We start from the raw sequence: 15029 nt of genomic DNA on the forward strand, positions 1-15029 counted from the left end.
ATGACGGATCTGCATATATCGAAAGTACTCCCTGTCCTGCAGCTGTAATTCTGTCTGCAGCACATCGAACGTTTTGAATCCCCCCCTCGTCCAGAGATCGCCCACCCTGCTGATGCCTATCATGTCCCACTTCTCAAAGCCCTTCGAGGTCCACAGGGAGCCCAGCCGCTCAGATGCGTATAGTGGCGTCGCCCGGGTCAAGCGATCCTTCCACCCCATCGCCACGTTAGCCGTGTGCCACACCCGTACCATGACCCGCGTGGGGCCCGTCAGCCGCGGGTCATGCGAGCTAGAATAAAGCGCCCGATTATAGTCACCACCCGGCAGTAACATTTTATCCATCTCAAAGGCCGGGTTTAGGGCGGGCCCGTAAAGGCCGTGATTGATCGCAGCCAGCTGGGAGGCAACAACAGACATTGTTGAAGAGTTTTGCAGATTCGGCTACCTTGCTCAGACTGTGCCTTTCCTTAGGGCTTTCTATAGTCTTATTCATTGCACTGAACCTCTGATCAGCTTCAATGCACTGAATAGGAGGTTCCTTAGCGCGTCATTCCTCTGTGATATGCGGGTCATGTAAACCTGGAGGGGCACATATCCCTGGCCAGGAGTCAGACGATTTCTTGAGCTCAATCCTGGGGTCTTCCTCACAGTAGATTTTCCTAGGGCTCTGAACACCACCTTTTAGAAAGACCATAACTTCAGACCAAGTCTGCTTTTAAGGGTGTGACAAATATTTGTTTGGCAACTCTTCTCCGCCCTTCTCTAATGATGTGACTTGCTCAGTCATGCTCATACGTGGCTAGAAAAGAGACTGCCCATGTTTTCACAGGGGTAGGTGGGCCATAAGACCCTGGTGAAAAGGCGCATTTTGATTATCTGTTATGCCTCTCCTGGCCATGACTGTGAAATGTGCTTTAGAATAAATTCCTTCTTTAGGTTCTGTCTTTCAGCATCATGAGTGAGCCCAGGCACAAATTAGATGGATGCTGCATCTCCGAGCTCTGGATTTCCTGAACCCTTAGTTCCATCCTAAACTCCTACTATGGCCCCCATTGAAACTGGTAATGAGAGCCTTAATGGAGCGTTTCATAATTTATACTAGATAGCACGAGGTTTACTTTCAGTGCCAAAAGTACATAGCCTGGTGTTTTTCGGCTAGTTGGCACTGAATTTTGTGTGGCACATGATTTGCGCTGGAAGGCGAGGTGCAGCAGCCATTATTCTTAGACATGTCCCATAGCAAGATGGACTCAGTTCTAAAAATGTATAACTCTTACTTCGACATATAATTTGATGTTGAACGCTGACTCTTTTTCTAATTTAACATGGAAAAGCGTGCAGTATGGAAGCAGGTTCTAACTATCAAAAAAGAGAACAATGGGGGGGGCGTGGCCAAGCGCCGAAGGAAATGGCCGCCTGATTCCCGAGCTCCGCCGGGACCGTTGGTGTTTCCATGAAATCCGGCCAAAATCCTAGCTGAGAGGCTCACCCGCAAGAGCCCCCAGCTCCCTCAGGCTCAGTGCACACTCGGAGCGGTTTTTGCGGACTCCGGAGCCTCCCGGACAGCCCGTACTGCGATCGCGGCTCTCGGCGGCAGGCCTGAACATCGCGCCTGGAGCCCCGGAGCCGCTTCCTGAACTATTCGAGGCCCCGGCTTCCTGGCCTGCTGCGCGGCGCGCCTGAGTGGCGCCATCGGCGGAGGACGCCGCCTTCCGTGCGGCGCAGAGGTACCACTCCCTTGGAATTGCTGGCCGACACTGCCTGCGGGACCCTGCAGCTCCTGAGGGCCTGAATACTGCCATCACAGGTGCGGCTGGACGACTGACTGGAAGGGAGGAGGGGTGCGGCCATTCTCCCATTTTGCTGCATACCGCGTGGGGAGTGGAGACTAGCTGGCGCTGTCGGGGAGGGTGACCTGCGGTGCCTGCCCGGAGGGGGGCTCATGTCCATAGTCCCCAGGGGGGCCCTAAACGCCGGCGAACCGGCTGTGTGCGGTGGCTCGGGGTCGCGGGCCCCTGGACGATTATTCGTGGGCCGGCGGGCCGGGAGGCGGACCCGACCTGGGGCCCCCGCTCTGAGCAGTGGCCTGGGGAGGCCAAGTGGTGCATACAGTTGCGCTCCGCCTCGACGGAGAAGACTTGGGCTGGCGCAGGCCTACGGGCACTCCGGGCGGGGGCGGGCGAAGGAACGTCTGGCACCAACGACATCAGAACAAGCATGCGGCCTAAAGGGGGTCATGGGACCCAGACCAACAAGCTGGACAACTACACGGTCGCAAAAACGCCGGCGCAGCCCGGAGGGGCGACGAAGGAGGTCCCCGGTCCGGCGGAACCTTCCCTAACGTCCATCATGGCTGCAATCCAGACCCTCGGTACCAGCCTCGAGGCGAAAATGGACAAGGTCACTATTGAGGTGAATCTGCTGCGTGCTGATTTGGGGAAGACCACGGACCGGTCTAAAACCAACGAGGTGGACATTAAAGCCCTGCGGGAATCGGAGAAGCGGCTTGAGGGCAGGGTCAACGAGCTTGTGCACCAACACCGGCAGCTGGCCCTACGGCTCGACGACCAGGAGGGGAGGGCTCGGAGGAGCAATATACAGGTGGTAGGTGTGGCGGAAGGACTCGAAGGGGACTGTGTGGAGCTCTTTATTGAGGATTTGATTCTCCGCCACCTGAAACCCAAGAGACTGTCGAAGTTCTTCACCGTCGAGCAGGCTCACAGAGCCCCGATCCCGAAACCCAAACCAGGGGCCCTACCACGAACAATTATAGCTAAAATACTAAACTATCGAGATCGCGACGCAATCCTCCAAGCTGCCAGGCAACATGGTGACTTACAGTACGAGGGGGCCACGGTTCGCTTCTTCCCGGACTTCACGCTCCAGGTTCAACAGGAGAGGCGCTCCTTCCAAGGGGTTAAGGCGACGCTACGAGACCGAGGGATTCGGTACATGATGTTCTTTCCCGCCAAACTGAAGGTCATCTTTGGTGGTAAATCCCTCTTCTTCACCTCGCCTGCGTTGGCGCAGGAGTGGCTCGACGCGACTGAGACTGCGGGGGCCCCTCGGCAGGACGGCGCACAATGGCGTGACACAGGGCACCCATCCCCGGGGTCAGCGGTGGGGAGAGCGGAAGGTGCTGAGCAGAGTCAGCGGTCCTGGCGTTCGAGATCGAATAGTCCCCGATGGGACTCACCCAGCGACGCCACAGCGAGATAAGGCCACGAACGCTTGACAGAGAAGCCGTCGGACAGTAAAGTATAAAAGGTGTTGAATGTCAAAATGGTGTGCTCCACGGAGCAGCGTGACTGCCTGCTCGGGTTTGGGAGCCGGGCGGGTTGTTTAGCTGATGCGCTGCTGGCCTGAGGGGCTGAACGAAGTGGGCACCACGGGCGGGCGGCCAGGATGGGGCTGGCCCACGTACTTCCCTCGTAGAGTTTCCTCGGTGGCTCTCACCGGGGTGGGTTGGGCGACAGGCGCTCTGCTAATTGGGGTGGTGGGTAGTTTGGAACCCACGGAGCAGGGGGCAGGGAGGGGGGGTTTGTTTTTGCAGAGGGGGGCAGGGATGTTGGGGACTGTCGCGGGGAGAGAGGGCGGAGTGAATGGTTTATCAGCTCTTTGATCGCCTGCACTGAGTACACTTGTGGGGAGGGAACCAGGGAGGGATGGGGAGTTGGGGATTCTTTACGGTCACACGAACTATGTTGTCATGGAGTTAGCCGAAGTGCCGGGGTGGTGGGACGAAGCGCCTCACAACATGACGAATATGGCTAGGAGATGGGAGAAAAGCTTGAAAGTCCTCAGCTGGAATGTTAATGGACTGGGGGACAGACTAAAACGCACTATAGTCTTACAATTCATCAAGCGGCACCAGCCGGACGTAGTACTACTGCAAGAGACTCACTTGATGGGGAATGTATGTCAGGCCCTCAACAGATGGGGCTACACTCTGGCAGCTCACTCTGGCTTCACCTCCGGCTCTAGGGGGGTGGGGATCCTCCTACGTCGCTCTCTGCCCCTCCATATAGACCTTACTAAAACTGACCCACAGGGCCGCTTCACGGCTGTATCTGGACGGTGGGAGGGCCGAATACTCAACCTGCTTTCTGTTTACGTTCCGCCTGGCCTTCAAACCCGGGCCTTCGCGGACCTGGGCGCGTTGCTCCTTTCCCTTCCCGATGGTCAACTGGTGCTGGGGGGGGACTTTAATGCAGTGGTGTCTGGGACCCAAGATAGGCGGTCCCCCAGAGTACTGCCCCGGGGGCAGAGGTGGATGGCGGACTTTCTGGAGGCCTTTGGGCTCACGGACGTTTGGCACCTGCTCCATCCTGCAGACAGCCACTTTACCTTTTTCTCTGGGTCGCATCATTCCTTTTCACGTTTAGATTATATCCTTACTTTGCTACAACATGGCATGACCATACGGGAGGCAGCGCTTCTGCCTAGAGGCATTTCAGACCACTCGCCGGTCCTAACGCACATAACAATTGGGAGCAATCGTGAGGGCTGCATAGTACCGATAAATGCCTGGCATTTGAAACACGAGGACACCAGAAAGCAGATATCCAACTCAATCGCACGCTACTTCGACGAAAATATTGGCTCAGTGGACTCCCCCGTCACCCTGTGGGAGGCATTCAAACCCGTGATTAGGGGGGAGGCGCTCTCAGTCATTTCGCTTAGACGGAGGGAGCGGAGCGGGCAGGTCACGACACTTGAGGCAGATCTGGACGATCTAGAGAAGGAGGCATCGGACACTGGGGCCAGGGACGTCAGACACAAACTGCAGTTGAAGGCGGCGGAGTACCGAGCGCTGGTTACCCAAGAGGCTCAGACTGTGGCTCGGCATAAGATAGGTAGACTCTATGATCAGGGCGATAAAGCCGGGAAACTAATAGCCTGGCTAGAGAAAAAACAACAGGCCAGGAAGGTGGTGCCAGAACTCCGCACCGAGTCAGGGAGCGTAGTTACAGAGCCCCGGGGAATAGTGGAACAGTTTGCAAGACACTACCAACAGGTCTACAGGCGGGAGTCGGACCGCCCGGAGGAAGACTCTATAGACCTCTTAACCGATATTCGAATGCCTTCCCTCCCGGAGGTGGATCGGGAGGCCATGGATAGCCCGCTTACCGAGGACGAGCTACAGCGTGCGATAGGAGACCTCCGCCCTGGTAAGGCTTTGGGGCCCAATGGCCTCCCCATAGAGCTTTACAAGCTGAAACCTGACATCACCAGTAAGTACCTGAAACTAATGTTCGACCAGAGCAGGGAGATAGGGGTGTTGCCTCGCGATCAGCGCATAGCAACCATAGTGGCGATACCGAAAGAAGGGAAGCCCAGAGACTCCTGTGCGTCGGATAGACCGATTTCGCTCCTCAATGAGGAGCCCAAAATATTGGCCAATGCGCTTGCCAATAGGCTCAAATCGGTTCTGCCTTCGTTGGTCCACCCCGACCAATCGGGGTTCATGCCCCATCGCAACACCGCCCTTAACATTAGGCGGTTGAATGGCGTACTGGGGCAGCGCCACAGACTACAGGAGGATGCGGTGGTAGTCTCTTTGGACGCCGCCATGGCCTTCGACACCCTAGAGTGGCCATATATGTTCGCAGTCCTGCGCAAACTGGGCTTTCGACCCCACTTTATAGCGTGGGTACGACTTCTTTATGCAGAACCCCTGGCACAAGTACTGGTGAACAATAAGGTGTCTGAGGTTTTCACACTTGGGAGAGGGACCAGGCAGGGATGCCCCCTCTCTCCCATTCTCTTCGCCCTTTCCCTTGAACCGCTTGCAGCCTGGATAAGGCAAGACGTTTCTTTGAAAGGTATAGTTTGGGCGGACGGGTGGGAGGACAGAACATTCCTCTAAGCCGATGACATCCTCTTGTACCTTTGTAGGCCATGCAGGTCGATAATTGTGGTACTCGACATACTTGCCAGTTTCGGTCGTAACTCTGGTTTCCGGGTCAACTGGAACAAATCATATCTCTACGTCCTGCATGGTGACCCTCCGAGGCTCCCGGACACGTGCCCTATCACTGTGGCAGAAGACGGGTTCAAGTACTTGGGAGTATACATCACCACTAACAAGGCCCTACTCTATGATCGGAACCTCAAACCACCGTTAAGTCGGCTCCAACGGGAGGCTAAATCCTGGCAGCACCTACCGCTGTCTTTATTGGGCCGGGTAGCCCTGTTTAAGATGCTAGCGCTACCGCGATTTCTCTATGCGCTACAAAACTATCCAGACTTAGTCCCTAACACCTACTTCGTAGCGATTGAGGCGGCACTGCGCGACCTCCTCTGGGCCGGGTCGCCCCGAATCGCATTGACCAAACTAACGTTGGGGTGGTACGATGGCGGTATTGCCCTCCCAGAAATTTGCAAATATTATTGGGCAGCCCACCTCTCAGCGATCAATCAAGGGACGTATGGCGAGGGTAATGACCCCGCCTACGGTATGGACAGGTGGTTGCTCCCCGGGGGGAACTATGAGATAGCGCTCTACTCCACACGAGGTGCGAGTAGACTCACTAGGCCTACACTACACTCGGTACAGATATGGCACACTGCTCAGAAGAAGCTCGGATGGTCAGGAGTCCTTACAATGGCCACGCCACTGTGGGCCTCCGAAAAACTGGGTAATCTGGGACGCACGAAGGGCTTCCGTAACTGGGATTTGATCGGAATCTCCCAAATTAAGGATATTTTGGGCCCCGCAGGGATTCATACGTTCGCCCACTTACGGGACACATATGAGTTGGCACAAACCGAATACTTCAGATACTTACAGGTGCGACACTCCCTGCAGGCCAATATTCCACCTGAGACCAAACTACCACAAACCTCCCCGCTCCAAGATAGATTACTGGAAGGGCATATTACAGAACACGCCCTATCGCTTACGTATAAAAAACTGATTAATAACCCCCCCGACATGCTCCTACCCCTTAGAGAGAAATGGGTTGCTGAGGGGCTGGAGATAGACGACGAAGAATGGCTGTATGCTTTGGCCTCCCCCCGTGAGGTCGCGATATCAGCCCGACTGCGACTAATCTAACTTAAGATACTACATAGAATATATATATCTTGTACTCGGCTACATTTAATGGGGCGGGCTGACACGGTACTCTGCAGGAGGGGATGTGGTGGCACGGGTACCTTCTTCCATATATTATGGAGCTGCCCGAAGATTCAACGATACTGGAGAAGGGTGGTGCTGTGTATGCAGGAGGTATGGGAGGTGGAGATTCGCCCGGAGGCCAAGAGGTGTCTCCTTAATATATGGGAGCCGACGGACCTGCCTCCGAAGGGGAGGCTCTGGGTGACACTCGGACAAATGGTAGCAAAAAGGAACATTGCCAGACTTTGGGGAAGCCCTCGACCACCAAAACTGACAGATTGGCACAACGACATGGACTGGTGTATGCTACAGGAAAAGATTGTGTATGTAGCGAGGGGGTGCCCCCGGAAGTGGGTGGAGGTGTGGTCCAGGTGGAACGATTTCAGGGGAGGCATTTGCGAGCCTCCGTCCACTGAGCAGGACAGCTTGGGAGATATGTAAGGACCCTAGCGACCCTGAGGCCCCACGGGCTTGGGAAGGGGGCGCTCTAGTCGCATCACTGGTACATAGGCGAACTTACTGTGTTCACAATGTGACCTGGATTAATGGGTTGGGGGGGGGGGGGGGGGGGGAAGGGGTTGTTTTGGTTGTGGGCTCACTGGCGATATCCTCGCACCGTGTTCTGGTTTATGGTTTTAAAAAAGAGAAAATGAGTCCTTCACTATCCTCCTTTCAACTGTGAGGCACTTGCACTTTATAGCGCCGCCGTAATCCCGGGTTGACGGCACTGGGCTGTGTAAATACGTGGCAATGCCGGTGTTATATTTTGCGCGGCCGGCCCGAAGGGTTGTAGGCTGGAAGCTGTGTATTGTGGAACAGTAAAATAAAGGACTGTTTAAAAAAAAAAAATAATAAAAAAAAAAAAAAGAGAACAATGGCACTACAATTTCTGTGTGGTATGGCATGTATAGATCTCATGACTTGATTTCGTCTGTTCACACATTTCACTGCATTTCCACAAAGATCCAGAGAGGCTTCCCGCCTTCCTTTCGGCATGTTCACTTTTGGGTATAACACTTTCCCTTAACCTGGTAGAGCCTCCTTTCACTAGTTTGTGTGTAGCCTGAATGCTTACTCAAATACTTCTGAACAAGGTATGGAATTATATTCCGGGTCTAACCTACTCTCTGTAACTCTCTGCATTTAAGTATCCCTCAGTCCCTGTTCCTCCAGACCGCTCGCCTCCATTCCCTTCCTTTGCTGGACATGTTAAGTACATAAGTGCCAAGGGAATGTGATAAGAAGCTCGGTTGGCGCTTGGTGGGGCCAGTACTTGGACTTCGTATTGATTTGTGTTTTTTTGCTTTGCCAAAATGTGTCCAACTTATCTGATCTGCAGTGTAGACAACCCATGAGGAAAGGGAGCTAGAGGCCAACAACACAAATGACACTATAGAGTAATGTGCTTATTGGACCTTCCTTAGTTTTACAACAGAGTCATATTTTTGGGGGGAAATTTAGTTTTGTAAGTGTGTCGGAGTTACTTTTTCATTTTCCTTTCTTACAGTTTTGTAAGAAAGTGTTGTGATTGTGCCTGTTGTATTTACTCTTCCAGGCACGGGAGACAGCATACAATTGCACCAACAAACATCAATTTCCGTGCCAACATTTGGGCATTGAAAGAAGAAGGCTGCACTCATGTTTTGGCAACTACAGCGTGTGGCTCTCTGAGAGAAGAGATTCAGCCTGGGGACATTGTCATGATCGACCAGTTCATCGACAGGTAGGGTCGAAGTTGGATGTCTGTCTTACCTATCCACCCACCCATTCAGCTTGTCCCATCTAGAGCTGAAGTGCTTCTTGTTATTCAGTTGTATTCAGTTGTGATTGTGGTGCAGGTGGACTATGCTTTCTTTACTATAACTAAGAAAACAAAAGTGGTTCAGGACATAAAAAAACAGATGGGCATTACTTACACACCTTGCTTTCATTTAAACTCTAAAAATTCTCACAAGCTGCTAATTTGTTTGTGTTATCTTCGGTAATGCAGAGGCTCGATTTATCTTGCGCGCAGTTATCTTCTGTGTATGAATATCAACAGAAAACAAAAACATTTTCTGTTTTGTGGTATAGACCGGTGGTATAAAATATCTTGTAAAATAAAAAACTTGTCTACTTTTTCCCTTAGTGGAAAGGTCTCATTTAACAAAGACTTTTGCAGTGAAAAAAACAGAACAAAAAAAACTGTTTTCTGTAAAATATTCTTTTATGAAATAAAGAATTGAATAGGTGATAATTCAGTGTACGTTTTAGATGTAAAATAGTTCCACGTGCAATGGAATGCAAGCCCTTCGCTGGAGACTGAAAGATACACCAAACAGCCAACCCAACAGCCTGAGCGATTTTTCTTTCACTGTAGAAAGCTTTGTTAATGTTTTACTCCGGGTTCATAAAGCAGGACTGATGTGTTGGCTTTGGAAATGCTGTTCTTTTCATTGTATAGCGCCTCCTGATGCTATTTGTTACCTTCATGGTGCTAATAGAATACTGCTAAAGATTATTTCTGGAAACAAGGAATAAAAAGATACACATCTCTGGGAAAAATTAATAGAAACATTCTGAGTTGCCGCTCGGAAAGGGGGAAAGCATGCAGCATTATAGAACTCGGAACGGAAGGTAAAACAGCACAGGGGAATAAAAGAACCTTGCTATACCGGTATGTCCCCAATCAATTTTACTGCATCCAAGTCCCACTGCCCTCACAGTGATGATATTTGTGGGGAAATTAACATTTCACCGTGGAGATCCACTTGATCTAATAGAAAGCGTTGCCCATCAGAATGACTTTTCCCTTCAGTGAGTTTAATAAAGAGAAACAGAGGGATTTTTCCATGGCAAACATTTCCACCTGATGCAGGTTTTAGATTTCGTTTTGCATTCCCATACGTCTGTGACTTTTGCTTAGAAAAAGAAATGCAAAGAATTAAAAGGAAATCATACACCTAAAGCAGAAGGCATGTTTCTACTCAAGTGTACTGATTTCCCAACATAGCTCCATGTTTTCTATTATTTATTTCACTTCTTCGGTTCACAGGTGTATGCGTCTGTGCAGCCCTTTTAAAATTATCTGTTTTTGTGTTTGCTACTGGGAAGCCATGCAGTGCATGCATCAACCTATCTGTGGCAAAATATTTTGAACTTTTCATGTGACTTTCGTCCAGCATTCACTTCCTTTTGTTTATCTTTAAAAGGGTGCAACATACCACCATGTGGTAAACAACAACATATTGAATAAAAATAAAACATGCCCCCGTGTCCTGTGCGACATTACACAGATATACATGATGAGTAAAATCAGGGAGAGCGTTTTTAAAAATACTAGAAAAATAAAAACAGTAATAGCATTTTATATGACAATGGCCCTCTCATTAGAAGATTGCGGCCAGCAAATGACTGTTATAAAAAGGGATGCTACACACGTTAGGGCTTATATTTGATTAAATGTGATTGTCCCCCTTGCTTACATGTCTTAAATATTGTACATGTAATATTACCTTTGGGTATGTGAATATCTCCATCATGTTGACTCTTGAGTGCAGGTAAAATCATCACTGTGCAAAACGTCATCCACACTGCATATAGTGATGTCTTATTAGCTGAGTAAAAAAAGCTTTGGCAAAACCAATAGGTCTCGAGTCTTACATGCAGAACTATTGGCTTTGCCAATGCTTTTTGCCATTTGTAAGTATGTGCATGCATCAAAACGAATATGAACACATGGCTGGCAATCTTTGCAGTAGTTTTATTAAAGAATTTAAAAAGGAAGATTATAGAAATGCAAAAATAAAAGTAAAAAGAATGCGAGAGAAGCACAAAAAAAGGAATTGAGCAGCCATGCAGCAATTTGCAGCTGAAAAAAACAAGAAATAAGTCTTGAGCAGCAGGACCTGAAGCATGGGGCAGCAGGGAACAAAAGGAGTGCATCGAGTAGCCTATCATCACGTTGCATCTGCTGGGCCGTTGTTAATAATATATATATTTAATGAAAAATAAATAAATAAATCAGATGGAGATGGAAGGGGAGCAGGTCTGGTATCAACAGGAAGTGCGAGAGGTGTGTGAATAAAAGGAATAAGGGAGGGAGGTGGGGGCTGTGGGGAAGAAGAGTAAGTAGTGGAGAGAAAAGAAAATATATGCACACCCATGGATTTTTGCAAATAAAATTATAGAATGGGCACAGCAGAAATGCAATAAAGATACAACTCATACAATCAGAATATTGTGGGATCGAAATGATCCTTTGTGGTACGGTCACAAGAAAAGGGAAGAAAGCCACCAAATCAAGATTAGACAACTTAAATAGACAAAAAAGGCATATAGTCATACGTGAGGGGTTGACCTAAGCCCCCTCTAAGTATATATTATTTATTGGAAACAATAGGTCTAAAACGATAGCCGAGACCTAAAGAGAGCAAATTGACACCAGACACAAACTGGTCTGGAATCCGAGGATAGAGGAAGTAATCTAAACAATGAAAGAAACGAGAGGATAGATGTGTGATGAAGGGCATTGAATAAAGAAAGTGTTACATGGAAAGGTGGCGGGTTGCCTTCGGGTGAAGATGGGCAGGGGCTGATGAGGAACCCTTGTTTAGTAGTAAGTTGGGAGTGATTAAAAAAAAACAGCACTCTGACATTAACTCCAACAAATCTTTGGGGGGGGGGGGGGGGCAGAGACAAAGCATTGAATTTTTTTATAAAATATTTTACATCACTTTTTGTATATAGGACACATTTGGCCTTGTTCACAAAGGTAACTTACACTTTTGCATAGTTTACACTTTTGAGTAAGTTTGTTACATTCTGGCTATTTACAAAATCTGAGTCTAAATCTACTCAAAAAGTGTAACTAATGTCTCCACCAAATTGAAGGGGCTAGGAGCTATACACTTTTGAGTAATTTACACTTTTGAATGAGATTACTACTGTATGGCTATTCACAAAATCTGAATGTAAATTTACTCCAAAAGTAACTCACATGTCTCTATAAAATTGAAGGGTCTGGGGCTATACAGTTTTGAGTAACTTGCATTTTTTAAGTAAGTTTATTACATTTTGACAGCTCACAAAATCTGAGTGCAAGATAGTATTTTGCATTCAAATTACACTTGGTTTTTGTGAATAGCCAAAAAGAAGTAAAGTTACTCCAAAGGGTAAGCCACTGACAGTTTTATGGCAAGGTTGTAGGGCAAGCCAGTAGTAGTACATGGGAGAAGGAGAAGACAAGCAGAAGGAATCATGGGAGCTCAGTAAATCTTTCTGTTGAACTTATAGCTAAAGTTGTAAAATAAATATGATCTTTGCCCCACTTTTTTCAATATGCGGAAGCTTGGGCTGATGTCAGAAGGCAGTGAGTTTCCATTAGCTCCTCCTGCAATAGCATCTTACAGTCAAGTAACTCCCAGTTCAGGTCACCTTTTCTTTTGTTCACACAGTCCATTTAACTTGTGGTAACCTTTCACATGTCAGTTCTGCCATTAGACCACTACCTCTGATTGCTGCCATCCTGCCAATCCATATCAAAAATCCTTTTACAAGTGAGTCCCCCCAGCTTGTGGCATCAGCCCTGACCCGTTCACTGAGCATATCATAACTGTCAAAAGCTAGGTACTTGTTGCAGTACCCTCCCACTTTTGGCCTGGTATTTGATGCATCTTTGAGTGAAGTGTGCTTGGGTTTCTGCTAAACAGGCCCCCAATACCATTGTTCTTTCCCCAAAATGTACAATTGTTTACCCAATTGGCAACACATTTAGCACCCTCTGTGAGTCCCTAGTCAATGGTACCCCTGGTACCCAGGGCCTGAGGTGCTGAAGAGGGTCCTTAAGGTAAGCAGCACGAATTGTGCCACCCTAAGAGACCCCTCACCAAGCACATGCAAGACTGCCATTGCAGGCTGCATGTCTTGGTGCAGACAAAAGTCAAAACACAACATCACACATCCCTGTGTGCCATGTCCCCTACCACTGCATGTAATGTTTGTAAGTCACCCCTCTAGCAGGGTGCTGAATATTACATGTGAGGGCATACCTGCATGAGCAGATATGCTCCTGTGCCGGTCAGTCCTCATACTGCCAGAACAAGTGACCAGGAGAGCCATCTTAAGACATGTGCTTGACACTGGTGAAAACGAGTTCCACAGCTACTTGATTGCTTCACTGAAAATAGGGATGTTTGGTATGAACCTTCTCGTATTGGTAAACCCTCACTGATGTCGGATTTACCAATACATTCACTCAGAGGGCACCTCAGAGAGGCCCCCTGAAAATCTACCAGCCTCTTGCTGGCTGGTTTCTGCCAGCCTGCCAACTAAAACGCTGTTCTGACCTCCCAGGGTGAGAGCATGTGCTCTCAGGAGATCCAGAACAAAAGCCTGTCCGTAAAGAGGGTGTAACACCCCCTCCCACAGGACCTGCTGATTAGCCTCCTTGGACCGACGAGCTTCAAAGAAGCTGCGCCTTTTGAATGCAAATCTGGCTCCCCTCACAGGAGAGGAAGCCACCCCCAATCCAGAGCCCCCTTGGCCCCTGGACTGGGGCAGACATTAGATAGTCAGGTAGGCATGCCACCTCCAGGCTAATACAATTCTTGACTTGCTTCTGTCATGATATGTACATCAGCAACAAGCCAGCCCCCAGTTTTCAAAATGCCAACTGCTCTTTATTGGGCTAAAGGGGTCTCCGTTGCCTTCTTTAGGGGCCCCCTTTTGACCCAAGTGTATGATCCTCCCCAGCCTGTGCACCCGCCAATGACTACGCCACACAAGGAGCTTGGTATTGCACGTCTTTATTCGTCTGGGTGTTACTGCGAATCCAACATTCTAAACCTGCATTCGCATGATCGTCAGTGACTTTCTGTAAGGGATATTATAGACTGATACATTTCTCCCTATATGATTATTGTCTAAAAGTCTTCAACTGTTTGAACCTAGTTCTTCTTTTCTTTTGACACACCAAAACACAGATCTGGAGCTTAGCTCCAAACTATCTGTTTTTTTCCGTCACCAAAAAGTCACAGCTATCCACATACTTCCATGCCACACAATTCAGCGTTGCACATTTCCAATCCACACCACATAATTCAACACCAAACCAAATAATTCAACTCAACAACACTATTACACAACCCACCACATACATCCAATCCACACCACAGAATTCCACATCATGCCACAAAATTCAGCAGCACACCACATAATTAAATTCCACTACATACCACTCCACAACACACCATTCCACATAATTATACTCCATAACACACAATCTCCCACTTTACATAATTCCAGTACACTGAATATCACATAATTACTATTCACATAATTCCACTGCACACATGCCACGTAATTCTCTTGCACAAATCCACTCTACAGGACACAATTCCATTCCGCACAATCCACTACTAACAATTCCAATCCAACCCACCTAATTCCACTATATACCACATACACACTCCATAGCATATGGGTAAGGACATTGTCATTTACAACGCCAATAGCTCTGACTCAAGCACAGGCGCGCAACACCCATTGGACCCAAAGGGCTTCAGCCCCCCCCCCTCCCCCTGTCGTGTGTGGCAGCCCGGGATAAGACAGCTTCCCGGTGCACACACAGCCGCACCCAAGCACTTCACAGGTCTTTAAAAGACCATTTGCATGTTAATGAGGCCTCGCTGTTGTTTCACCCCTTCTAAGAGCCCCTGCAGTTCCACTTTGCCTATGGCTTAAAAGATTCAGCCCCCCCCCCCCCGAAATTTTTTCTTAACCCCCCCCCCTGAAATTTGGCTCTAGTTGCACCTCTGCTCAAGCAAATGCGAGACCTATTGCATTTCCAATGCTTGTTATTACTCCAATCTCTCGCCAGCTCTCTCACTCCTTCCCCTCTCATTGTATGCTGCTTCTTTCTGAAGTT

The 15029-nt window shown here is 49.0% G+C and overlaps 1 protein-coding gene across 1 annotated transcript in view; it reads left to right on the top strand.

The window, feature by feature from the left end:
* MTAP (methylthioadenosine phosphorylase) overlaps positions 1-15029 on the top strand; it is a 392892-nt gene that overhangs the window by 180821 nt on the left and 197042 nt on the right. The window contains exon 4 of the mRNA XM_085634967.1: positions 8679-8846. Coding sequence (XP_085491093.1) covers positions 8679-8846 — 168 coding nt within the window. The remainder of the gene's footprint in view (positions 1-8678; positions 8847-15029) is intronic.

This window comes from Triturus cristatus, chromosome 2_1 (assembly GCF_964204655.1).
Source record: "Triturus cristatus chromosome 2_1, aTriCri1.1, whole genome shotgun sequence".
Lineage (NCBI taxonomy): Eukaryota > Metazoa > Chordata > Amphibia > Caudata > Salamandridae > Triturus > Triturus cristatus.